Source organism: Haliotis rufescens, unplaced genomic scaffold (genome assembly GCF_023055435.1).
Source record: "Haliotis rufescens isolate VD_foot unplaced genomic scaffold, xgHalRufe1.0.p SCAF_4, whole genome shotgun sequence".
In the NCBI taxonomy this organism is placed as follows: Eukaryota; Metazoa; Mollusca; class Gastropoda; order Lepetellida; family Haliotidae; genus Haliotis; species Haliotis rufescens.
Genome location: NW_025964112.1, coordinates 24106669 through 24134007, shown reverse-complemented (window position 1 = coordinate 24134007; position 27339 = coordinate 24106669). Strand labels below are relative to the sequence as shown.

The 27339-nt window shown below is 37.5% G+C and overlaps 1 protein-coding gene across 1 annotated transcript; it reads left to right on the top strand.

Moving 5' to 3' along the window:
* Positions 1 to 388: 388 nt before the first annotated feature.
* On the top strand, positions 389 to 27004 carry LOC124126463 (cysteine/serine-rich nuclear protein 3-like). Its single transcript, XM_046489904.2, has 4 exons — positions 389 to 569; positions 17318 to 17517; positions 20225 to 20335; positions 20547 to 27004. Exons 2-4 carry the CDS (start codon positions 17376 to 17378, stop codon positions 22325 to 22327), a joined length of 2034 nt encoding a protein of 677 aa, XP_046345860.1. The 5' UTR covers positions 389 to 569; positions 17318 to 17375; the 3' UTR covers positions 22328 to 27004.
* The last annotated feature ends 335 nt before the right edge of the window (positions 27005 to 27339 follow it).

Below are 27339 nucleotides of genomic sequence, written 5' to 3'. Positions count from 1 at the left end.
TACATCAGTTATGATATTGTAAGGTAATACAATGTATATTGTAGATGAAGGAATGTGTTTTGGTTGGAAAGCGGATAGGTTATGATGGTATTTTACATGGTGCACCCCCACAAGAAAAAATGAACTCGGCCTCCCTAAAAGGCATGGAGAAAGCGGACATGACTTAGTCTATGACGTCAACATTTTTAGGATGGTAGAGACAATGTCCCGCGGAATAATCCCAATGTAAATTGTTTTGACAATAAATAACTATCCATACAGATCAATCTGATGAAAACAATGTAATTTATCCATGACTGTTCCCTTTTCCTTGATTTCAGCAACATATTAAAGTAAACAGCAACCACATAGACGGAACTATTTTCTTGTCGGGGATGAATACGCATGGGCGAGGAAGCCAGATGCATATTGAGTTGTGGAAGGTCACGTAGATTTATCAAGAGTTAGGCTATTAATTCATCCGTATTAAACTGGCCCGGCTCATGAATGGTAAGGGGGACAATTAAAGACGCTTACTGTCGGCTGCTGTCATCAACAACACGTGTTATATCTCACTGAAAGCGCCTAATGTAAGTATGAATCGGGATTTGATGATCTCGCATTTTCCCATGCATAAACTTTTTCACAGTCAAATCTATGATGGAATTTTCCCTTATTTTAACGAAATTCAGTCTATCAATTGTCTCGGGAACATTGCATGTTTAGGATGTTTTGGTTAGTGCATTTGTGACTTAGTGAAATGGTCGTTGGTAGTGCTCGTATCCTTCGGTAAACAAGTGACGTTTTGTCGATCCTTTGTTAACATAGCAGGATAGTATGGTCAGGAAGAGATTCATAACTTTGTAATGTTGACATTTACAAGGTGTTGTCTTTCGGTCTTAGTTTTCATGTTTTTGCAAGACTGTCCATTCATAGTCACCATAGAGTTCCTGGCAAAATTTATGATACGTATCACAATCATTGGAACAATGTCTGTCTAGTGCACAAGAAATGAAACATGTTGAGATATCTGACAGCAGCTTGAGTTTCGTGTCAAACTCTTCAGTGTTAGGCCAAGTTGATTATTGTTATCAATAAGCAAAGTCAAACGAAACCAAGGTTTCAGTGCATTAACATGATTAGTTGTTTAATATTGAAACATTAATATATAAGGGAAAACATTTTCCTCATTCTTCACTTTGACAATAAAGATCTAATCACCTATAGACTCAATCCTTCATAAGGTTTTCATGGCTTCTATTCAGTAGGCAATCATTTGAAACGATAAAAGCGATGGTTGGAACATCATTTCTGTGCTGGTCAGCATTAGAAATTGGCACTAGTCCTGTAGTCCTTGCCAAACTGCCCAATAGTTAAGGTATCATAAGGCAGCGGTAGAAACTAACACTTTTAGGCCACTAGTCCTAATAATGATAACATATAGCAAAACCCTTAAAAATGACAAAAATTCTGCTAGTCTTTATGATACCTTAACTATTGGGCAGTTTAGCAAGGACTACAGGACTTAGTCCCAATTTCAACGCTGTAAAGACAAGTAGACATTTGCCATTTTTAAGGGTTTTTCTATGTGTCACTCTTGTAAGGACTAGTCAGCCAAAAATGTTAGTTTCTACTAGGTGTGACTATTGAGGCATTTTTGACTATTGCGATAGTGGCCCTACTATTGCGATAGTTTTCACTTGCAATTATAGCAGGCTTTAGCAGCATATATTTCAGCATTTTGACTGACACCATCAAAATAATTATAACTTTCTGATACTATTTGTAAAGAAAACAAGAAATGAAAAGAAAACACGTTCAAATTGACCTCTCAAAAACATTTTAATACAAAATTTCACTTCATCTAACTGGTAAAGTCTTGGGTTACTGCAGTGTTTTAGCACCAATGTGAATGAATGTGATTGAATGACTAGTATTTGATCCCCTTTTTTCACGTGGATGAATATCTTGTCAAGTGGTCAGTCAGATTAGTAGTATTTCCTGAATACTTTAGAATTATCCGACAGATTCTACAAATTACTTTTTGCTTGTCTGTCTCGTTTTGCGTTTTGACAAAGCCAAAATGGTCCCATACCCACGATTTGCCTGCCTTATTGGCGACAATTTCAAACTGACATGTGGCGTCCGCGTCACCATTTTCATGGCAAAATGGCTGAAGTATATATGATCTACAGATATGATTCCTTTTAGTTTTACTGTAATCCATTAGTCTTTTTAAATGTAATTGTTCAGCATCTGACTCATTGTAGAACCTGTGCATCATGTTGCAAGTCTCCAACATTCATAGTTGTTTCTAATGATAATAAGGGTGTAAGTATCTACCTCAAAACATTGCTATATGCAATGAACCAGAAGTTGTTATCCATAAGGTTGTATGTTTTCTTACTCACCTAATTCTAGAATGCCTATCAAGCAGGTAATACAAGTCACATAAATTGTTGAGCAATTTCCTTGTAATGAATCCATTATAACATTTCAATTATGTTTAACTACAGACTAGTACACTGATGTGCATGGCTGTGGTTGTTGTGAATGGTCATCAGCAGTGTCACCTGTGTGGGCAGCATCTTGTTGGGAGACATTTCCTGTTGTCAGGAGTACATTACCTGACCATGTTGAGAAAGGATGATCACTCTCTGAAATAATCACCTCATTAATATAATCAGACTAACCAATCAAAAGTTTGTTGACTTTGCAGATACCGCTAACAAAGATGTAAAAAACACATAATTCCTTCATTTGTTTCAGCAAAACCAGTGTAGAATTTTGCACATTAAATCATCATGTCAAATTGTGTTAATAGTTGACATTGAAAATATTTTTCTGAAGGTTTCTCAGTCATGACATTATTTTAGTTCTAACTTTATTCTCACCAACTTTCACTGGCTCCATGTAAAAATGTCTGGATAACAGGGATTTATTTTTAGTCCTGCTCAGAGGTTGATGTTTGGCCCAAAGTCTGCAGCAAACGTCAGTGAAAATTCCCAAATTGGATTTAATATTTTCCTAACTCGTGTTCATACAATTAAACTAGTTTTGTTATGGCTTTGTAGGGGTAAATTGTATATCACTGATAACATGACCACTGCAGAGGAAGATACTTAAAATACCTCAGAAAATGAGAACCTTAAAGAAATCCCAATTTTGAACATTATTTTTTTTTTCTTCCAAAATTGCCTGCAAATAGCACTTAGTTTAGAATCTTGTATAAATCCTTGTAACATTAACATGGGCATGTCCAGGGCAAACAAGTCACAAGAACCATTTTACATTTTACATAATGCTGTGTTAAAGTAAATCATTACTACGAGAATATTTATGTAGTTTTTTAAGTAAACTGTTGCTCAGTCCTAAATATGGAATAATAAAAAAAATTCAGTACTGACAACATAATCATAAAAAAGTATGAATGCACTTTATCATATCCTTGAGTATCCAGTGACTAGTGGATTAGCATTTTAGTATGTATCCATTGAGTTACAATAAACCCCATTTCCTCTATTAGACACCTGGGCATCTATTAATTTGGTGCAAGGCGTTCAACCGCTGTCTATTAGGGACTGGCATGTATTGGAGGCCAGGTGTCTATTCTTCTGAATGCTGGCACAGTGGCAACTCGGTACCTTTCCGAATCCCAAATCCTACAGTCATGCAAAAGGTGAATTTGCTGGAAACAGTCATAAGTAATCACCGGTATGTCAAAGTATTGGAGACCCAGCATTAAGTAAAGGCTAGCTTCTGTTTTGGGGACAGCAGTGTGTAGTGGAGGTCTGGCATCTAATGGGGGAAATACGGTACCAGGGTTTTACCTTGACTTACAAAAGGGGGGACCCTAATAATAATTTGTAAGGGTTCCCACAGACAATGAATATGAGGGTCCTGTAAAGTACTGAATTGGTGTAGTGTACTGTACGTTTTGATGGTTACTTAAGAGCCTGGAATGGATCACTGATCATGTGGACAGTTGTCATGACTGATGGATGGAATGACACACCCGTAACTGCTCTTGATGCACTGTAGGTTCAATGAATATTATTGTGCATCCCTTCCCTGTGCATATTCTTTTTCTGCATCCTATTTCAACATTTGTGCGTACTGTACACACATTTGGGCATCGCATGAAACGTTGGGTACCCTGGTCCCATTCATTGTCATCCTACAAAATTTCTCTGTTTGCAAATTAGTGAAATTTGAAAAGATGGGTTTTTGTAGCATCATGTGATCTCATTAAGGTCGGATCTTTTTCTCCGATCTGATACCGCTCTGTGTTATGATCTGGGCACACCTCCATTGGGGAAAATCATACTCCAAAGAAAGCTGTGTATACTATTGGTAACAAATAAGTCCAGGATGTGTATGATAACAGAATGAAGCTTTAAAACACTGGATCATTGCAGATGACTCGAAATGCTAGATTTGTTCATAGATGTTAAGAGAAAACATTTCATATTAACGACATTATTTTAGTTTTTATCTGATTGGATGCCTGAGGTATTTAATGCAAACTTGAATAATGCTTATATTATTCCTGTTCTACTGGCTAGCAGTCCTCAATGTTCTAGCAGTCCTGTTTAGGAGCCATTTCTGCTACTTAAGGAGACAAATTTAATACGTGTTGAACCAGGTTCACCTGACATGAGAAATAGTCACTTCTTGACGAGGTAGATCATTAAGTGATTGTCACACATTCTGGAGCAGAGTCACTCCAGTATATATTGCAATGTTGGGTCAGCAATTATCACATTACTACCCTTGCAATTATTTTCTTATTCGGTTACAAGAAAAAATAATTGTTTCTTTATGAAGTCTTTGTCCAGTACCTGATGTTGCAAGTTAGGGGTTCCCTAAATATTACAGTCTCAGATTAGTTCAGTATTTAAACACTGCATGATTTTTAATTTGTAACCCAACATTTACAGTATTCTGAAAACAATTTACGGTAAATGCTGTTTGTGAAAACACATCTTTTAAGGTCCCAGTTATACAACTTGCTTTCCTGTTACTAGTATTTACTTTCAGAAACCCACTAGTATTTACAAAAGCACATGAAATGTTTCATGGGTGTGCCTTCAAGATGACAAGATGACAAGAAGTAGAGAAATTGTTGTGAACAATTAAAGGGAGATAACTTTGACATTCATAGCCTAGGAGTATGGTGACAATTTACTTGTGTATATTAAGGAAATCTTATAGTAATGGCCATGATGGCTAGAGATGTGGTGTAGAATCAGACTTTAAGGTGAGTTTAACAGGTTTGTTTAGAGTTGACATCACTAAGTGCTGAGCCAAGTTAATTGTTATGCCAACAATGGTATGTCAAGGAGAGAAACGAAGGAATAATAAATTGCTAGTCCATATACTAGTGAAAGTCTGAGAAGACTACTTGAACTCCAAACACTCCAAAACACCTAGTTTCCACCAGTCCAAATAACCTGACTATGTTCATGATGTTTAGCATGAAGACAAAGTTTATATCAGATTCAGGTTTCCCCCAGGCATTCAATTTGTGGAGTCATCATGTTCTTTTTAAGAGTCAAAATATATATTGGAGAGTCATAATATTTATTGAAGTTAACAACTTACGTAACATTATTAGAATGACCGTTGCTTACTCTTAAAAATGTGTTTCATGTTTTTTTGTTTCAATGATTTGTATCACTAAATGTGTGTGTGTGGATGATGTTATATTGGTGTGTTGTAAGTGTACTAATGAGAGTAATTGGACATGATTGTAAACTGACAGGATACAGTGCCACACTTTCCCCCTCAAAAATACAACTGTATTCCCCTCCAAGGTGGGTAACACAGTATTTTATGAAGATCACGTGGACCAATCAGCTCTCATAATTCTGACATGGAGGTATGATAAATATAATTAATATCATTAATGTCATACACTTAAATGTTATACTTGACTCGTAAAATGTTGCTTTTGTTGTTTGACTATATATAAACATGTTTTTGAGATGAAATAGCAAGACCACAGGAATCCTTCATGTTGCAGTCGCTGCTTGCTTGATCTCAAACTGTGACGCATCAAACTGTTACATACATAAACTGGTATAATACCAAAGGGCTACCCTTATGATCACTTTTAAAGTTTAAGTATATTGAAATTGTAGTAAACGCAGCTACTAAAATAACAAAATACATATTATTCGTGGTACAATGATAGTTTCAAATATATCATTCCGTCATTGTCTTCAAATTCTTAATCTTAATTATTATATTGGGTGTGTTTTAATCTGAATCACAATAGATTATTGTCATAAGAGTCAACTAATGGGATCGGGTGGTGGGGCTCGCTGATTTGGTTGATGCATGTCATCACATCCCAACTGCGTGGATAGATGCTGATGATGTCTATCACTGGATTGTCTGGTCCAGACTCAATTATTTACAGACCACCGTCACATAGCTTGAATATTGCAGAGTGTGGCGTTTAACAACAAACAAACAAACATGGTAGATGACTCAAGAAAATGTGTGTAGGCCTGCAGCTGATTTTACAAGACTATTACACACAATACTCTTAATCTGTGCATGGAAAACAAATACCGAGCACAACAGGAAATACAACTGAAATTGTGAGTCATAATGTCTTGTAATGTTTCATCACAAATTTCACTTAACATTGGTTCCAGGGATTTATCTGGGCCTGCTCACAGGCTGATATTCAGCCCCAGGTCTGCAACAAATGTCAGTAAAAATTCATAAATTTGAATTTCAAATTCCCTGTTCTTGATATATGATAATAGCTAATGTTACCGATATGACTTTGTTGAGGTGACTTCACTGACCAATTTCAGCAAAATATTAACGGTTTTCTCCGAAATTAGCTGCTAAGGGCATTTCATTTGGAATCCTGTATAGATTCATTTGTTCGTTCACCTGCAGAGATGTGATATAGGTTTTTAGAACACATGTATATATATATGAAATATCTTTTCTTTTTAACTGAAAGTTTGATAGTACTAACTTTACACAAACAGGTTGTGTTAACACTGATGCATATATTTTTACATGTGCTTACACTGCATCAAATACACAGGCATTTTGCATCGGGGATCCCTGCATATTCAAACTCTTTGAGAGAAAGATGAGAAAGCATCATATTTTGAAAGCATTGTACGAGTCGAATTTTTGATTATTTTTAGAAATTAAAGTAATGAAGGAAAGGGTTTTATAATATTATCAGCTGATTATGACTGGATCAGCTTTGTCATCTGTTTAGGATTGCTTGAATTAAGAAGAACATCCAAATTCATGTAATATTATTTCAGATCCGAATATTGTTTAGTTGTATAATTTCTAAAGCTTTTTTTGGCACTGGTGTTACAATGTATTTAAAAAAACATACTTTCCAGCAGGGATATCATTTACTTTCCCTTTAGCTACTGAACACTGTACAACATAACATGCTGCTTTGGCTGTTTCACATTTTCAGTTACTGCTCCTTTGAAAACTTAATGTCCTTATGTAGTCCAGGCAAAATAAGGTTTCCCTTGGAACAAATTGCAACAGAATTTATTTTACCACAATGCATTTCTACGAGGTCCCGAAAACAACATACTAAAAGTCCCAAGCAATCCCAGTTTGGGAAATATGTCCAATTTGCATAATCCAATATGGCCACCAATTATCAATATATCTTCCATATGTCAGATGAGGGTCAATGCTTTGATGAAAAAAAACGTGTTGTGTTGCGAAATAACCATATTATGTTTCTTAAAGGATATTCAACTGAACGTTTTCGATTATTGACAAATCTGCAAAAATTCAAGATGGACGCCAATTTCAAGATGGACGCCAAGTTTCCTAAATGTGTGTTTACACTGTTGAATCGTTTATCTCTAAAACAGTGTGCTAGGACTTACATGCATATAACCTGGCACACTAAATCACTGAAGTATAGTTAACACTTTTAGATAAGAAATTCCGTCACCAGAGCCACCTGGTGGCCCATCATTCCAAAATGGCCGCCAAGAGTTTGACGGCTAGACATAGAATATCAAGACACTGATGGTCATCTGATGACATATTTGAGTGATTTGAACTTCTACATTGGGGTAAACAGACCCAAGGATGTATGTAGAATACTCAATCATTTGAATAAATTTACCCCAAACCAGTTGTTTCACTAGAATCGATGAGTTATCTCCCTTGTAGTTCATTTGTGGAAATCCAGTGCAGCCACCAAATACCAATATTTGTATAAATCTGAAAACGTTTGATCCACTGCTATTTCCGTCATGATTGTGTGATTCATGAACATCATCAGCTTGTACAATGGCATTCCCCGCACACAACACTTAAATGAGACCATATTTCTGGTAAGTGCTTGTTCTTGTTTTACAGGGGGGCACGGGTGGCACGGGTGGCACGGGTGGCCCAGTCGTCTGAGGCCCCGCGATTCGCTGTGCAGAGTTGCGTCCTTTGGGCGTGCCAGAAACCTATGATTGTGGGTTCGAATCCCGGTTCGCCCAGATTATGTTTCTAGGTTTGTCAGCACCATACCCGTGCTCGTGGGTTTCACCAAAGTGGTAAACGTCTAAGACCTGCATCACTTTGGGCTTTCCTCCCACATTAAGCTGACTCGGCGCGATATAACTGGAATAGTGTTAAAAGCGGCGTTAAACCCAACTCACTCACTCACTCTTGTTTTACAGTCCCATTTGCAATTACAGCAGATGATGTCCAGGACTGCTGAAAGTGTTGCAGGCTGATCTGTCTGTATTAGTAAGCAAAGTCCATCTATCCTGTGTCATTCCCACCCTGATGGATTCATATTGAATCCTTTCCACTCCATTATTATACCCCCGTTTACGAAGTAAATCGGGGGTATATAGCATTCCGTTCGTCCGTCCTTCTGTCCGTCCTTTCATCCGTCCGTCCTTCCATCCGTCCTGTCTTTCCTTTCGTCCGTCTTTCCGCCTGAGCTTTTATACGGCCGATAACTGTTTAACCATGCACCATAGCTTCACCAAACTTGCTACACACATTTACCACAATGAGTACTTGTGCCTTTTGCTAGTTTGAAGATTCTGAACTTTTTAATTTTTGCCGTTTCCATGGAAACATTAAGAAACTTAAACTTTTAGGGTGGGTGTTTTGTACGGCCTATATCTTTTTAACTATACACCCTAGCTTCACCAAACTTTCTACACACATTAACCACAAAGAGTACTTGTGCCTTTTGCTAGTTTGAAGAATCTGAATTTTTGAATTTTTGCCGTTTCCATGGAAACATAGGAACTTTAACTTTTAGGGGGAGTTTTTGTATGATCCATGTTTACAATATTATGTATTCTAGCTTCAGCAAACTTGCTACATTAACCACTTTGAATTTATGAATTCTTTACCATATCTGTTAAGGCTAGATGGAAATTATTAATTTATTGATTTTCTTATGATATTGTTCCATTTTTTATGTGTTTTTATATCCACAATTTTTGGTCCTTTTGATAATTCTTCTTATAACTCCTCAATCAAATTTTTATTCAAAGGTGTTCATGGTGATCTACTTCCTTGTAGTTAGGGAACACTGGTAACATGGGAGATTGGGGGGGGGGGCAATTGTCACTGGAACTCGTCTTAGTTTTTTAAACATTGAAGTAAAAATTAGTTAGAAATATGTAATATTTCATTAATTAACAAACTATTTACTATTTGTTGTTGACCAGCGGGGATAACGGGGGTATGTGAGCTTTGCTCACTTCTTTCTTGTTATAACTCTTGTATGGCCAATGGCTTCATGGTTTTCAACGAAAGATGCCACACACATGAGAAGAACAGGGGCCTGTTCTGGTAAGACAGATTATTTAACGGGGGAAATGGTCATTCGATCATAGAAGGAGGAATTCTTGAACAAAGCAAAATCAAACAGCGTTTTATTGCCTATCTGGGTGACAAACTGGAGAAGCTGGCAAAACAAGATGCTGTCACATCTGCAAGAAAAACAGACACTGTCCTGGTGGGAGATGACACAGATTTGCTTATCCTCCTTCCTCATCATGTTGAAAAGGAAGCACATAACGTTTCTTGCACCAGAACCCAAGCAAGCTTCAAGAAGGAACAGGATTTGGTGCATGATCAATCAAAGCGGCTGCTGGGCAGTGATGTATGTGAGCATGTGCTCTTTTTACATGCAATTCTTGGCACCACTTCTCGACTATGTGGCTTGGGAAAGGGTCTAGCAGTGAAGAAAATCATGAATGATGCCTTGTTCTGCCATCAGGCTAAACATTTCAGCCAAACAAGGAAACTGGGGATGAAAAAGTCATCACCGAAGCAGGTGAACATATGTCTTTATATGGTGGATATAGGGTGGAAGGACTGCATGGCTTATGATACAAGCGATTTTTGGGAGAAGGTGGCGAATAATTGATCACATGCAGAGCCATAAACTCTGCAAGCAACCTCTGCAGTCGCAAGATACCACAGCCCCCATGTCAACTACCTGATAAAGGAGTGGAAAGGGTCCAATGTGAATCCATTTGAGCGGGGATGGCACAGGACAGATAGACGTTGCTTATCAACACTGTCAGAACAGACTGCAGCACCTTCAGCGCTCCTTGATGTTATCTGCCGTCATTTTAAAGAAAGACTGTAACACGAGAAGATGCACTTGTCTGAAATATGGTCTCACTTGCAATGTGGATATGAAGTTTCAGATTTATATTCAAATATTGGTATTTGGTGGTTATATTGAATTTCCACAAATGAACTACAAGGGAGATAACTCATCGACTTCTTGTGAAACAACTGGTTTGGGTTAATTCAGAGATGACCTCATATAGGTCATACTTGTTTCCAACAAGTATTTACAGGAATGAAAACGAAACTTGTTATAGCCTTTATTGTCATGTTAATAAGTAGATTCAGACAATAACAATCAACATTGATATCTAAAGTCGCCAAAGCATTTCATTTAAGAGATAAATATTGATATTTGGTGGTCATATTGGACTTATTCAAATGATTGAGTATTCTACATACATCCTTGGGTCTGTTTACCCCGATGTAGAAGTTCAAATCACTCAAATATGTCATCAGACCAACAGTGTCTTGACATTCTATGTCTAGCCATCAAACTCTTGGCGGCCATCTTGGAATGTTGGGCCACCAGGGGGCTCTGGTGACGGAATTTCTTATCTAAAAGTGTTAACTATACTTCAGTGAGTTAGTGTGCCAAGTTATATGCATATAAGTCCTAGCACACTGTTTTAGAGATAAACGATTCAACAGTGTAAACACACATTTAGGAAACTTGGTGGCCATCTTGAAATTGGCGTCCATCTTGAATTTTTGCAGATTTGTCAATAATCGAAAACATTCAGGAGTTGTGAATATCCTTTAAGAAACATAACATGGATATTTCGCAAGACAACACATGCTTTTTTCATCAAAACATTGACCCTCATCTGACATATGGAAGATATATTGATAATTGGTGGCCATATTGGATTATGCAAATTGGACATATTTCCCAAACTGGGATTGCTTGGGACTTTTAGTATGTTGTTTTGGGGACCTTGTATAAATGCATTATGGTAAAATAAATTCTGTTGCAATTTGTTCCAAGTTTAGTGAAAACATGGCCTAGATTGCCTGGACTAATGGGGATTCCCGGGTTAGTACAAGTTGCCAGCAACCCCAGATGACAAAATGGATCAGGTGGTCAGGATTGGTGACTTGACTGGTTATGTGTCACCATAATCCGATGGCGTTGATTGTTGCTCATGATCATTAGATTATTTTGCTTGCCGCTATTATATAGCCAGAATATTCTGTGTTGAACACCAAAGAGTCAAAACCACAATGCAACAATATTGTGTTTTGTACAAGCTGTCATTAATTATTTTTAATGTTGTGATTAATGGTATGCTGGAGTGATGATACCTTCTAACAATATGGTCATTTTATGACTTGTGTCTGATACCTGTCATCACATGTCCAAGATTCAGAGAGAGGAATGTTCAGGGATTTACCTAGACCTGCTAAGAGGCCGCTTTTCAGCCCCAAGTTGGCAGCAAATGCCATTAAAAATTCCCAAGTTGGATTTGTATATTATCTCCTTATATTATCTAAGAACTAATTTTTGGACATTGAACATGTTGTAGAGAGGTATTAAACCTGTATTTCACTGTTAAAATGTTGCATTGAATGCAATCTCATGGTACAATGTTTAAAAAACCTCTGAATTTAAGAAATCCAATTTTGAAAGAAATAATGATCTCTCTTTTTCTCCTTTTAACACACACACACACACACACACCCACCCCCCCACCCCCACCCCCCCCCCCCCCCCCACCCCCCCGTGCGAAGAATTTTATTGAATGTTCATCTTGTTTGTCTTCTTGTCAGAAGTTCAAGGATAGACACCATGTCACAAAATCATGCACTCTCCTACCCGGAGTTCCATGCGACCAGCATAGTACCTCTGCCACAGGCCAGCACCATGTGACGATTCATCACATCTTAAACAGTCCATTCAAGATATTGCATATGTTTTTCATCTGTTTCATTTTTGACAAGTCTACACATCTAAATAAATATGTCATGGAATGGTTAACTTTCATTGAGCAAATATCCTAAATCGTGAAAAACTATTTCTGTTTGCGTAGTTATCCTATGTTTACATTGGTTGTACAGCTCCACGTGCTGTCATAGAAATAATACTTGCATTAGTCCGTTCTATTTTGATTTCTGAAAAAGCGTGTTTATTAACAAACAAGAGAAAAGTCAGGTCACGTGATATGCAAATTAGCCTGTGGCAATGGTGTGATGCGAAGTTACCACTGCGTTGTAGTGAGAAGATCATGTTAACCACTGGCCCAAGTACTTGGCTGGCTACATCATGCTAGATAAGCGCAAAGACAATTCTTAGAAAACAGTAAGAACGTGGCCAACTTCAGTGAGATAGTAACATCAGGGATGTATTTAAGATTCAAAACTAAGTGGCCCTTGAATTTGTGATAACAGGACCCTTAATTGTTCATTGTAGAAAAATTACATTTTCAAATATAAAATCTTGCATGAAGATATAGTGGTTGTGTTTTGAAACAAATATATGTATTAAAATATTTAGTGTTTTATAGTCATCTTATCAGAAGCCACAGAAAAGAAGCTACTTGCCAACTCCCAGTTATACTTATAGCACATACATGATCACATCTCGTTTTTCTTTTGCTCGTTTTCATTAAAAGAGAGAAATATTTATTCAAAAATGATGAACAAAACTGACTCTTGTGGGGAAATATTTCAAAACACCATATAATCACCTTGCTCAAATAAAACTTTAGAAAAGACAAGCAGGTGGTGCAACATGAATAGTTCACGCGTAAACTAAAATCGAACAACACTATAAAAATTCAGTTTTGTCATTGCTTACTATCTGTTTATCGTTTCTTCCCAAAAATGCAATTCTGAAGTTTAATTGAGCTCTTTTTCAGAAAACGCATAGCCTGTATATATCGTGAAATCCATAGAACATAGTGTTAAGGATAAGCATGTGTAAATGGAATTTGGGGAATATTGGTTCACATCAGTATGCAGACGACAAATGGATAAAGAAACTTCTGATTAGTTTTAATTAATATGAAAACTGAGCGTGGTACCAAGAGTAATTTGTATAACTGAAGCAGTGCGAGTGATCAAGTTGCATGTGTTGTTTAGACCATGGCAATAACTGGTACAGTTGTTTGACGGGAAACTTCTATTTTTCACCGTTTTGATTCCGTATTGTCATATTAACATAGAAATCTACTGAAATTGTTTCCATGGACAGAAATATGCACATTTGCTCATAGTTTCACAAAAAATCAAAGTTATTGGCACAGTCAGTTTTGTATATGGAATATTTAAAACATTGTGTTAACTGGTCGGTGACGTGTATATGTCAATAACAATGCTCAGAAGTAGTTCCTATTGTCTGTGACATGTTGAGGCACTGTCAATGATTTTTATAACTGTACATGTTGCTCCAATAACCTCCCGTCCATCTTCTAGATCGGTTATCTCCCAAAACCCCTACATCCCATTTCCCCTACAACCCAGTTCCCCTACAATTAGTTAAAACAACACGCGACATTTACCTGTCTGGCATTATGAACTCACCTAAAGGAGAGATTAAGGTCTGGAGTAGAGGTAGTAGAAATGAAAGGGGTTGAGCTTTAGGGGATTAGGGGACTTAAAGGAAAGTTTTAAAAAAAAAAGAATTAATGTAAGTGTGATGAAAGATGCCTGTATGATGAGAAGACAATTTTTAGAAATTACAAAAATAACAATAGGAAGACACAATTATTACACTGAGAAACTGAGATGAGACGATTTACAGTTGAGATGAAAAATGAACATTTTGTTGTAATGTATTATGAATTTTGAAAAATGAACATTTTATTATAATGTATTATGAATTTTGAAAAATGAACATTTTATTATAATGTATTATGAATTTTGAATAATATCGTAATCGTAATTAAATATTTATCTCAATCTATTCGAGTTTCTTGGGTTGTTCCATTGTATGAAATAGGTAACAGACTAGGGATTAGCAGTGCCATGGACCGTGAACTTTGTTGTCTTAAGCTGTAGGGGAAATGGGATGTAGGGGTTTTGGGAGGCTACCTCTAGATCAATCTGAAAGTAAACTTTATAAGTACCCCTCTAAGACTTTAAATGTACACGACAGTCGGTATTTTCATGTGCATACATGTATTACAGATTTTGTACAGAAAACAGCAGTGTAAAAGGGCTTTTTGATTGCCCTGGAACTCTTATTATATTAACAAAAACAATTGTTTCATCACTATTTGAACAAAGTTTGTTCACCAGTGTTTGATCACTGAAACAAAGTTTAAGTTTTGTATGGTTTTAGTAAGCGCCCCCCTTTGTCAATTTTCTAAGCCGCCAGGGTGATTATTATGACCATTATGGTACTGAGCCCATAAGGAAATTAAATAATTAGATGGTAGCATGATTAAGTCTTAAAGGTATTCCTGGTATATTTTATTTTGGCAATATCAAATGACATGACTACTTTCAAACCATTAGATGGTCAAAATTAAAAATGTCATTGCTAAACATGCTAAAAGGTACTGTTAGTAGTGTGTTACTGCTTAATTTTTAAAATGTTAACTCTAAACCAGTCATCTCTTGTTGCCCTGTCCATTGTATTGGCAGTTAAGACTTAATCGCTCTGTGTGTTGATTGTGATGAATGTGTGATTAAACTATGGCTTGGTTGACGCTGCCAGGCTTAAAATGAAGTTGAGAAAACCCCCATCAGATGTCCCAGTGAATATTGTGTTGGTATGACAATGGGTTGAGTGCGAGGTTTGGTCAGGGCAGACCTGGTTGGTGTAATTGGATTGGGAAGTGCTGCCCACTGTTCTGGATGACACGATTTATGCTCCTACTGATAGAAACAGACTTTATCCTTCTGATTACCCAGCCAACAACTACATGCCTGCAGTGATGTCTACCCTCTAAATGGATTTTTGTAATTATTCTAAGCTGTCAGAATACATTAAAATGCAATTTATGAAATCAAGTATGAAAGGATGTTACTTATGTCAAGCTTTTCAAAAGTTCCTTGAACTTAATCAGATTTCCCTAAGGAGAAAGTGGGATCTTAAAATATTTATTTCAAATTCATGATGGTCGTACTTTCAAATCAGTACTCGGTTGCTGAAACAGGGAGCCAACATATTTCTGCTATCAAAGTCATTATATTAATTTTTGTCCATTGTGAAAATTGGTGGTCCCCAGTTAATTGAAGAAGTAGAAACAGGCTATAAATATTGATCATTCCTCCCTACAAAGTCCCTGACAGGGAGCCAGTATTGATTTTCTGACTCTGCTGAATGAGGCTAGCTAGTCGAGTCTGTCAAATTATAGTGGAATGGGATGCGTTGCCATGGAAACCAGCAAGACTGCCTGTAAATACTGGAGTTTAAGACTACGGGCAGATGGACTTGCTCTGTAGAAAGCCGCTAGGAAAAAAGACAGCAGTGTGATTAAGAGACTTGTGTAGTAAGCTGCGATTTCAGGCACTTCGGTGTTGATTTTGTTTAATACAAGAATCCCGACGTGGGTAAGTTCATTGCCGCTGCTGTGTTTTGCCGTTAATTAATTCTCATTGGTTTAAATATTACAAGCAGGTTGTAGGTTGATCTAATCTCCGCTTCTTGGCAGAGTCAATTAGCATGATCAGCCGACAAAGCTTTTGTCACGTTAGGGGCTTGCAAAACAGCTGAAGGGTGCTGAAACACTTATCAATATTTGTCGTAATTTAATCGACTTATGAAGAAGCTGGGGACTGAGTCTGTGATTGCATGTTACGTGCTATTTCTCCAGGCGGGAGAGGCAGGCTTTTTCTGGTCTGCTAAGTGGGTAATTGCTTTCCCTAATTTTGAATGATTGCTTGAGGTGAACTTGAGACAAGTTAAATGATCTTCTTGACACGCTGAGAATAGGGATTGGAAAGTGATCAAGTAAAAGTGTTCATTACACATGACACCTGCTTAACTTTACACACAGATGTGTCTATTTATCACATACTAATACTGCATAATGTTTATTATTTGTTCTCTTTTTCTGTGAATTCGTTACATTTTGTTTGAATCATGTGTCAAATGTTGGAACTGCTGTTGATGAATATGTATTTTCCTGTTTGGACATTCTTTTGTACTGAACTTGAAAAATATGAAAAGTGTTTCCAAACAATGTTTCTATATTTTGGTTGTCATTATATGGGATATTTGTTCGCGAGAAATGTTTCAGAAAGAATTGCTCACAAACCTATGTGACATGATGATAAAATACATCAGGGGGCCAATGACAATATTTTGTTGAAGTTTCTCTGAAGATGCATTTGTGAACTAATGCATAATTATTTGATTGTTGATAACAAATTGTTCAAAATCAGACCAGTGGTTATTTTGTGCAACGAATTTGTGTACTAATAATTTAGATAATAGTGCTGCAATAGAATCTTCTGTCTGCCTAACACTGAACAGGGGCAGTGGGGTAGCCTTGTGGTTAAAGCATTCGCTTGTCATGGCGAAGACCCGGGTTCGATTCCCCACATGGTTACAATGTGTGAAGCCCATTTCTGGTGTCCCCGGCCATGTTGTTGCTGGAATATTGCTAAAAGCGGCGTAGAACCATACTCTCTCAGAATTGTTTTTATGTTAGAGTTAACCAATAACTATTGATACACATTTGTTCTAGTGGTCAGAAGTTTACTAAGTTGACACTGTGATGTCAATACCAGCCATGAGTATTTTGTCTCTGACAGTAGCTTGTTTCTTCAGACCATGCCCCAGAGAGACTCAAACAGCCAGCACCATCAGGGCTAAGACCTGTTCCACCATGCCCAAGAGGAAGCTAGAGGAACTGGAGACGTCGGCAGTGGGGTGCACGTCGTCCTCGCCTCGTACACCCGAGTCAGATGACAGCAACAGTAGCTGCAGCGTGGGCACTGACGGCAGCACAGATGTCACCACCAAGAAAGGTACATCCAATTATGTGGGGAGAACTTAATGCTGCCAGTCTTCTAATGTCATTACAACTTATTTAATTCTTTTCTCTGTTGTATCATGGGTATGTTTTATTTGAAAGCTTATCAATAGCAGATTTGCCAGTATTTATTGTTTTAAAAATCAAACCATGCTGATCATTTTAATTTCAAATTATTTTATTTATTCTTTTGTTTTCTAAAAAAACTTCATGTAACTTTCAGTTGAGATAGATCTTATGCATATTTTCAAAACATTTTAAATTATGCAGTTATATATCTTTGAGCCACTCAAGTTTATCTTCTAATTTATGAACCCTTGATGAAGAAAATAAACTGTTTACTGGGTCAGCATACACTCATGGCATCCACAACAATAATATCTATTGAAAACAATGTTTCAATTAAGAGCAGTATTTGATACATTAACACTAACTTGAAAAACTGATAATGGCTAGTTTACCTTATAGGTCATGTCAGGACTTCTGTCTACTACTTTTTGTTTAGCAACAACAAATTTTTCATGATGTACATGATATATACATGCAGTGATCAGGTGAATTTCAGAATAGATCTCTCATTCTAAGAGCAGCATAACTTGTAGTTATTTGGCGTCATAAGATGTCCTATCACCATAAAAATCAACTTTTTGAAAATAACATGAAATCTTTACTCTTAATTTTTGATGTCTTGAAATGGACTGCTAAAAATATTATATGGTTTTGTTGGAATATGACTGGCACCAGTGATTTCTCAAAGGCCTACAACACAATGATTTATTGGCCTTTGATATTCTCCTTCCATGGAATCCTTCCAAATGTCCCTAGGGCATTCTCTTGACACATCATGTCAAACTCAGCAGTTTGTGGTTACTGTTTTACTAAAGGAATTAATGCATTTGTCATAAGGATTGGTATATGTACCTACTCTAGGATATGGTCATTCAGATTAACTATACAGGCCAACTCCAGAATTGCAGATGGTGCAATGAATGTGAAAACCCTGGAATTCAAACTAAATTAATCGCACTTGGTTTGCTTATCGTGATTTGCAAAAGATCCCAGATTGTTTCCATAATAAGCAGCTTCATTCCTTCAGTTATCAGGTCAATACACTCCGGACGAAAGAAAAAATATAGCATGCAGAATGCTTCACTAGTGTATAGATACGGGAAAAGTTTGAACTTTTGTAGTCTGAATGATGCCTTCGACTGATTTCCAAACTGGCAACTGTAAAAATGTATGGTTGACTTGTTATCCCCCGCCCAACAAATTTGGCCGGGGATATAGAAACGGGCTCTGTCCGTCACGTTTCATTTCCGTAGCATAACTCATACACCGTTCAATATGTTTTCATCAAACTTTGCAGGTCTGTCAGGTACATGCTGAACTGGTGCCTTTTGCTATTTAGAAATTTAAGTAATTTTTATTTCTACGTTTCCATGGCAACAAGATGGACTTAGGTTCTGTGAGGGTAGGGTTCGTTTCCAAAGCATAACTTATAAACCGTTCAATATTTTTTCATCAAACCTTGCAGGTCTGTCAGGTACATGCTGAACTGGTGCCTTTTGCTATTTAGAAATTTTTATTATTTTTATTTTTTACGTTTTCATGGCAACAAGAAGGACTTAGGTTCTGCGAGGGTAGGGTTCGTTTCTGGAGCATAACTCATAAACCGTTCAATATGTTTTCATCAAACTTTACAGGTCTGTCAGGTACATGCTGAACTGGTGCCTTTTGCTATTTAGAAATTCTAGAAATTTTTATTTTTTACGTTTCCATGGCAACAAGATGGACTTAGGTTCCAAACTCTATTTTTTTTATACAATTTCCATGACAAGTTCGAACTCGGTTAAAAAAGGTTAGGGTTTGTTTAGATTATATATATAGCCACGATAGTGGCAAACTCTTGTTGACATTATTTTATGGTTTTGCATGTTATTTGATTAAAACTATGTTGGTAGGTGTTGTCATGACTGTATATCCTTGTAATTCCATGAGTTAAATCGTTAAACTTTGCAGAAAACATGCACAGATGTTTACAACTTTGCTTGTTCGCGCATGTTCAATAAACCTCAATGCAAAACATGCGGTCGTAGTGTCACAGGGTTATCAATGAGGTTATCAAACATGGATTAAAGTTTATTTTGTGATATATTTCTAGTTTCCGGTAAACTATGAAGTCACTTTGTGTGTGATACTGACGGCCTACTTCTGCTTCCCATTGCACCTCATATATGAAGGCTTTTGCCATGTTTACGTATTTGCAGCTTGTTTTTTCAAAGGACTAAATAATAATATACATATCTTTTGATAACTTGGTGGTAGTGCTATACATGTGAAAAAGCAAGGTTGTCTTCATACTTCTAAACTTAGATTTCATTGTGAATTTGCACTCGGAAGGTTGAAAATATTTACTTGCGTGTGACTATGGCTGATGAAAACAATCTATGACAACACAGCTTTGTTATTTTAGATACTCTATATCATGAAAAGATTACTCAATGGTTTCAAAGTGTTTCAACAATTTTTATGACATAATTCCAAAGGCAGTCGATTACTGTGCTGACTGGTTGACTGCCTGATGTGGCAGTGGATTCAAAGCAGGATGAAATAAAAGCATTATTGTCAATACTAGCTGCAATTTAACCAATGTTTTATGTGATTTATTGTGCTTGTTCTTTCAAATGTATAAATTTGTTTAGAATCCACGAAGCGGGCGAAGAAGGCGGTGGCCTTCCAAGGGGTGACAGTGTTCTACTTCCCCAGAATGCAAGGTTTCACATGTGTTCCCAGTGAAGGGGGATCTACTTTAGGTGAGTGAGCAGTACTGTTATCATTTAGGAGCTTGTGTTAAAATACTCTAGTTTTGACTGTTTAGTGACACTTTGATACAAAACATTCTTTGTAGAATTTGAAAGTAACCCATCTTGTTAGCTCTTATTGAGGTCTGCCAGACATAAAGTCATGTATTGCCATTTGGTATGAAATATAATCATATTTAGACAAAGATTTTTTTGTTGTCAGGCATGGCCAACAAACACAATTTTGTTGAGAAGTTCAGCTTGAGAGATTATGCCAAAGAACAAAAGCGAATCCATCGGGTGATTATTGCGGAACAGCGGCGCCAGGGAAAGTTGTTTCCTAGCCCGCTGTTGAGTACAGTTATGTTGGAAGAGGGTGAAGTGTCATCAGGTAGTGAATCAGACAGTGAGTTCGATGACTACTATTTTCTGCAGCCTGTGCCCATTCGACAGCGAAGGAATATGCTTCGCACATCAGGGGTGAAAAAGATTGAAAATCTGGAGAAGGATGAGTGTCGGGAGATCCGAGTATCAAGGGAAGTTTGTGGATGTGATTGTAAAGTGTTCTGCGATCCTGAGAAATGTGCTTGTAGTCTGGCTGGGATTCAGTGCCAGGTTGATAGGTTGTCCTTTCCATGTGGATGCAGCAAAGATGGCTGTGGGAACATCGCAGGGAGAATTGAATTTAATCCAATCCGTGTAAGAACTCACTTCATCCACACACTCATGCGTCTGGAGTTGGAAAAAAAGGAATGTGAATCTAGTGTTAAAGCTCACTGCTCTCGAGATGGGTCAAATAGTATGAATGGAATGTCATCGTCTAATGATAGTATTGACTGGACTCAGTTCAACAGCAACGAGAAAGGCAGTTGTCGGGACTGCCAGAATAGTGAGATGTGTAATGCTATGATGCAAGAGGTAAGGTATGCTCAGCAGAGGTCACTCCTGCCACAGCAGACATTTACTTCCTCCAATCATGTTCAACAGCCGCAGCCACAGCAACACACAGAAACCAATGGGAGTCCACTGCCTCGTGTTATGTTGTTCAATGACAGTGATGAAGAAGTATATCATGCAGAAAACACAACAAACTTCTTTCACTTTAGTAAGCAAGAAGAGAGCTATTCTGAGGCCAGTGAGTGCTCCAGTGACAATTCTGTTGAGGGAACAGATTATCCAAAGTCGTATCAAAACCTCACTGCCATTGGCACAGTGGATGAAGAAACCAATCAGGAATTCTGCTCAGTGTCAAAAGCAAGGACGTTTGTTCCCAAAAATCAAACCCAGGAGAAATACATGGATCTGAACAATTCCTCAAACCACATGTACAAGCTGCAGCCAATATCCGGTATGTTGAATCCCCTCAATGCTTCTTCAACCCCCAACTTAGAAACCAAAGGTAATTGGCATAGACAGCCTCAAAACCATAGTGACACTGCTGAAAAACGTCTAGACTCTGTGCCACCAATATCTAAAGAAGTAGATGTGTCCACATACGCAACCATGACAACCACTACCAGAGACCAGTTGGCACAAAAATGCCCCCTGATCTCGTCACACATGGCTCGGCATGATGCAGGGTATGTAAGCAATGTCACTACTGCCAGTCGAGCAGCAGCCCATATCTATACTGACTTCGGTTTGGATTCAGACAGTTCTCAGTCTGCAGTCCTTGGCCAGTCGCCTAACCTCTCAGAACCATCATACCCAGATTTTGTTGATCAACGATCAACCCTGGACTCAAATCTTGCATATGACAGTGCTCTTGGTTCCTCCTCTGGGGATGACAATTCTTCTGTAGGGTCAGGTCCTGACATCTGTATGGCAGGCAGTGGAAGCAACACATCTTTGTCCTTATCTGCAGAGAAAGTCAGCAGCACACCAGCAGCAAGTGAGAAAGATATCCAAGAAAACCACACTTTGTCTCAGAACCATGACAAAAAGGGCAGCGACAACTTTGGTGAAATCATCAAGGAATCCATTGTGGAAACTGTTTCTGCCTAAGTGGTTGTCCAAGGCACTCATGACTTTATCATTAGTAGATATATACAGGGTATTCTCCAGTGTTGTATGTTTGTTCTCTGTTCATTGCCACTGTCATGTTTTTCATCAAATCCTCCACTGATACGTGATCATGTTATTGGCAGCAGACCATGGAAAAAGAATTATTTTGATAATGGAATTGATAGGTATTGATTTGTTTCTGATGAAAGTAGGAGGACAATATCTGATTTAGTGTTTGATCATTTAAATTATTTGTATTATGTTGAGTCTTTCATAAAACCTTCTGAGAAGGCTTTTTGGAACAGGTGTAGGTTTGCCATTGTGCTGGACCAATAGTAGCTCCCAACATACTGAATAGTGAGGTAGCAGTGTTCGCAATCAGGAGGCTACACTTGGCTTTAATTGTACCATTGTACAGTTTCACAAAACAATTTAATGAAGAAGTCATTGTTGAGGCAGCAGTGTTCCTAATGAACATACATTTTTGTAACTTCATTCATGCTTCTTCTAAAGTCATGAGTGTCATAATCTGATGACTTTAGGGCAATTCCGTTGTGATAGTTGCTATTTGCTGTACTCACTGAGGGATTTTTTTACTAATATATATATGCACACGCACGCGCGCACACGCGCACGCACACACACACACACACACACACACACACACACACACTCACACTCACACTCACACACACACACCTGTATATCCAGATACAAATTGGATTAGCTCCCATTTGCATTTGCAATAATTCTTGTTGCCATTTCCAATGAACTATACTACCAATATTGCTGTGGTGACTACCAGTGTCTTGTGTTGTCCGTGTTCTAGTCTTGCCCTATAGACAGGCTGAATCTCAATATTTATGAAAGAAAATTATTATTTTTGTCAATGTTTTTCCCCTGTTGTATTGCCAGTCCATTGAGTCCTGAGTAAAACATGCCCTTTGTCAATTGTCGGAATAATGCTAACTGTTAGTAACTATTCTCCCATGAAACTTAACAAGTTGATGTCTGTGAAATGGAATTACTGGTATGTGCAATAATGCTTACAATCCCACCTTGAAATCTATTGTTAATACATTTCTATTTGCCTGTACATGTACCACTGAAGGCCCACATGATCAAGTTAATGTCTTCCTTTATCAGGTTCTAGTTCCGCAGTGTCAGTGTACAGATGTTGTATGTATTGTGGAAGTATGTCACCATAACAAGGAGCCTCTTAGGCATGTATTTTTTGTCCAGTTCAGCCTTCCGTTGACAAAGGGTGTGTTTCTGTATTTCTGTTAAACTGACAGAATGTTATTTTTCAATTGTTATAGTGTGAAACTGTTTATTTGGTTGTTTCATTGTGTACATATTCATTGTTGTCAAGTGAACATTTAAAAGCATTTAGAGAGATGGACCAAATACAACATGTTGTACTTAAGCCTTTTCTGGGCACTCAGTGATTCCACACTCTACAACATGTACTATATCATCCTCTTTTTATGTTGACATAGTCAATAATTTATGCAGTTCAAATATTGTGACTATAAATGGCAATACTTAGTCTTCATAAGAGTACAAAATAGCCAAAACTGGTACTTTTAATGTGGTGGCTGGTATGTGGTCAAAGGGAGGTAACTCCAGTCATGCGATGATAAGGCACATAACAATGACAGGATTTGTTTTCGCATATATCCCGATGACATGATCAATTCCTGTATCTGTTATGGTAGTGTGTGGAATCCTTGACCCCTTGAACAATTTCTGTAACATTTCAGAGAAACTGTAATGTACATCAGTAAATGTTTATTTTTCAAAGTCAAATACTTACAAACATAGCAATTTATTGTTTAATGGACGTTGCATTTATTGAGCCCCAAAATAATGTGATGTAGTTTATTTTTGTAGTGTCAATGTTTTTAAGGCAAATTGCATTTTATGACAAGAACACTCCTACCCCAGATGGCATGTTGCAGCATTTGACTTCTGGTAAATTCATCTGCTTGCCAAAACAGAACACTAGTCACAGGTTATTAAGATGTGCCGTTCTAATCAAATTGTCAATAAATTGTTTGTGATAGGATGGTTTTGATCTATATGAATAGTTTTATTTTAATCAAATGTTTTGATGTTGCAAAATATTTTATGAAAATGATCCATTGGTATGAGGTCTTTAGGCAATAGAAAATATACACGTACTTGTTCTGTATTTGTGTAAAGAAATGCTAATCAAAGGCATATGTCTTGATCATGTTGATCACTTGATGTATATTTTATGTAAAATGCTAACAGGCTACAGCTGCAGAAATGAAAAGAAACAGTTCTCAGGAAATTACTTTTGAAATTTTGATGTCTCTTGTTGATATCCGACTGTCACTATTGTATTTTCTTTTGTTTAAAAGCAGAACTAACATATGTTTTCAATCGGGTGTTTGCCTGAGAACCGCAACTGTTATTTCTTAGCCTATGGAATAAGCTTATGGTTGTTTAACGAAAGATTGAAGACTACAAGGTGTGTTATCTCAGTATTGTTGCAGAGTTGTCATCTGTTCACAATAGTATAGAGGCTGTCTGATCTGTTCCTGTTGTCTTAATGGAATTGTCTTATTGTTGTTTTCTCATCAAGGTCGATGGAACATTGGACTTGAATGTTTGAGCCATATGATGGGAAACATTCATCCCTCTCCAGAAACATGACAAATGTGACTTCAGTAGTAAGGAGAATCATTTTATTTTAAGAGACAAGGAACTGTTCTGAGATAATCTGCTTTGATAGTCAACAATGATCAAAGTAGGATATATTTAGTACGAGGCAATTCATTGAAGAGCTGATAATGTCTTTCATCAGTCCAAATGAAAATTTGCTTCTTTTTAAAAAAAAGTTTTCATAGCACTGGATCAAATATCATTATACATCTATTTATATTGTTTATAAACGACTCCTGTATACATATATACTAGCTTTGTTTAGATGCAATCTTTGTAATATTGTTGTGATTATTTTATTGTTGCCATTAGATACAAAGGCCGTTTGCAGCATGTTTCCATGCGTGCTGACTAGGTTGTACAATAATGCTGCTAAGTGTAATTTGTGAACAGCAAAGGCTAGCTTGTTTTGGTGCTCCTATGTTTTCATGTCATTTTGCCATGGTATACAATGCTTTGTCTACGCAGAAATGATAAACTGACAAAATATTTGTCTCTGCTTTATTGTCAAGTTTCTGAAGTAAAGAAAATATTTTTGCGTCTGTATCGCATATATTCCTTTACTTAAACAGAATCCCAAGTATTTTGTCTGATATGACCAGAAGATGAAAAATCAAGCATCCCTTTGATAAAAATGAATGTCCATTGTAACAGTGATAGGAAATCCGGTCTTGTGTTCAGTATTGTGCTCCAGATGTTCATATTCAGATCTTCACACATGATCATGCAACTCTCAGAACCACCTGTCCTTATCTGTACACCATAGTTTTGCAGTTGTGTCCATGACAAATTTTGTGTTCTTTCAGTTATCATTAGTTTTATGACATTGGGGTTACAAGGAGTATTCTCATCTCAATAACCAAAGAGTTGCTTTGGAAACAACTGAGCTTTATACCATTTGTAACCCTTTGAACTGGGCGTTTAGTGCTCTTTACAACTTCCCAAGTTACGGAACACTTAGTTGACATCAGACTTGTACCTTTAGCTGTAATTTTGTTCTACCAGTACTTTATTTTATCATGTTAATTTCTAAGAAATTAGTCCAGGGAAATTGCCATTATCTGACTAACTGCTGATTAGGGTTATTGAGAACACAAATATGTTTCAGTATGGGGATTGTCTGTTCTCAGTGATCCAACTTGTCCTGCACCTCTCTAAGATCTGACATGTGGATAGGCTGGTATGGGGAATCAGGGCCTGTCAATGTTTCTGGCTTGCATGTTAGTGCTTGGTGACTTCAATGGTTGGTAGGTGAGAACTGCTACTTTAAGTTTACACCATTGCTTATGTAAACATCATTAAGTCACTTCTAAGATGAATATCTTGTGCTTGCACAATGGCCTTTTCAGAATATTTTGGAAAAGGTCTGCTTAGGTGTAGAGTAGGATTATGTGTATTTAATCAAAATGATATTGAGGTGAGGGATACAAGCTGAGGTGGGAAGGGTTGGGTGTGACCTGTCTTTGGGTTACTGCAGCAGGGTGAGTTACAATCGAAGGAATATGTGGAGGCAAGGCATTCTTTTTCCAATGGCCAGTTATTTGTAAGCATTATTGAGCAAGAGCATGTTTCTTGTTAACTTGGCGCTTGACTTGATGTTAAAAATTTGATTGTATGAAATCCTACAGGCAATATCATCTCCCTCCTTTAAGTTATGAAACTGTTGAGGCATGTAATTATGCTGCATGGAATACAAACATTTTTTGTCTAACAGGAGGATGATTGTTTCCAGTTATGTCAGGCAAGCATGAAGGAAGTTGAATGCAAGGTATCGATGGTGATTGCAAAAGCATCCTTTTGTACTACTGCTGCTTAAGTAGTGTCACTAACGTTCTAGGTTGTGGTTATCAGTACATGCTAGTCCACGTACATGCGTACGACTGTCCACTACTAGGAGAGATCTGCCTGCCAACTTCCACCTCTCTAGATCTGTCTGTTATATACTGTGTACATGTCGTTGTGCAATAAAGGCATGTAAAACATTCAGTGTGGCTTTTGGAATCTTGTATACAATTTCAGCTGAGGACGGGAGAGGGGGGCATGGGTGGCCCAGTTGTCTCAGGCGTCACAATTTGCAGTGCAGAGTTACGTCCCTCGGGCACACCAGAAACCTATGATTGTGGGTTCGAATCCCGGTTTGCCCCGATTATGTTTCTCGATTTGTCAGCATCATACTCATGCTCGTGGATTTCACCAAGTGGTAACTTCTGAGACCTGCATCACTTCGGGCTTTCCTCCCACAATAAGTTGAAACTCTGTGATATAACTGGAATGCTGTTCAAAGTGACGTTAAACCCAACTCACTCAGCTGATGACTTTGT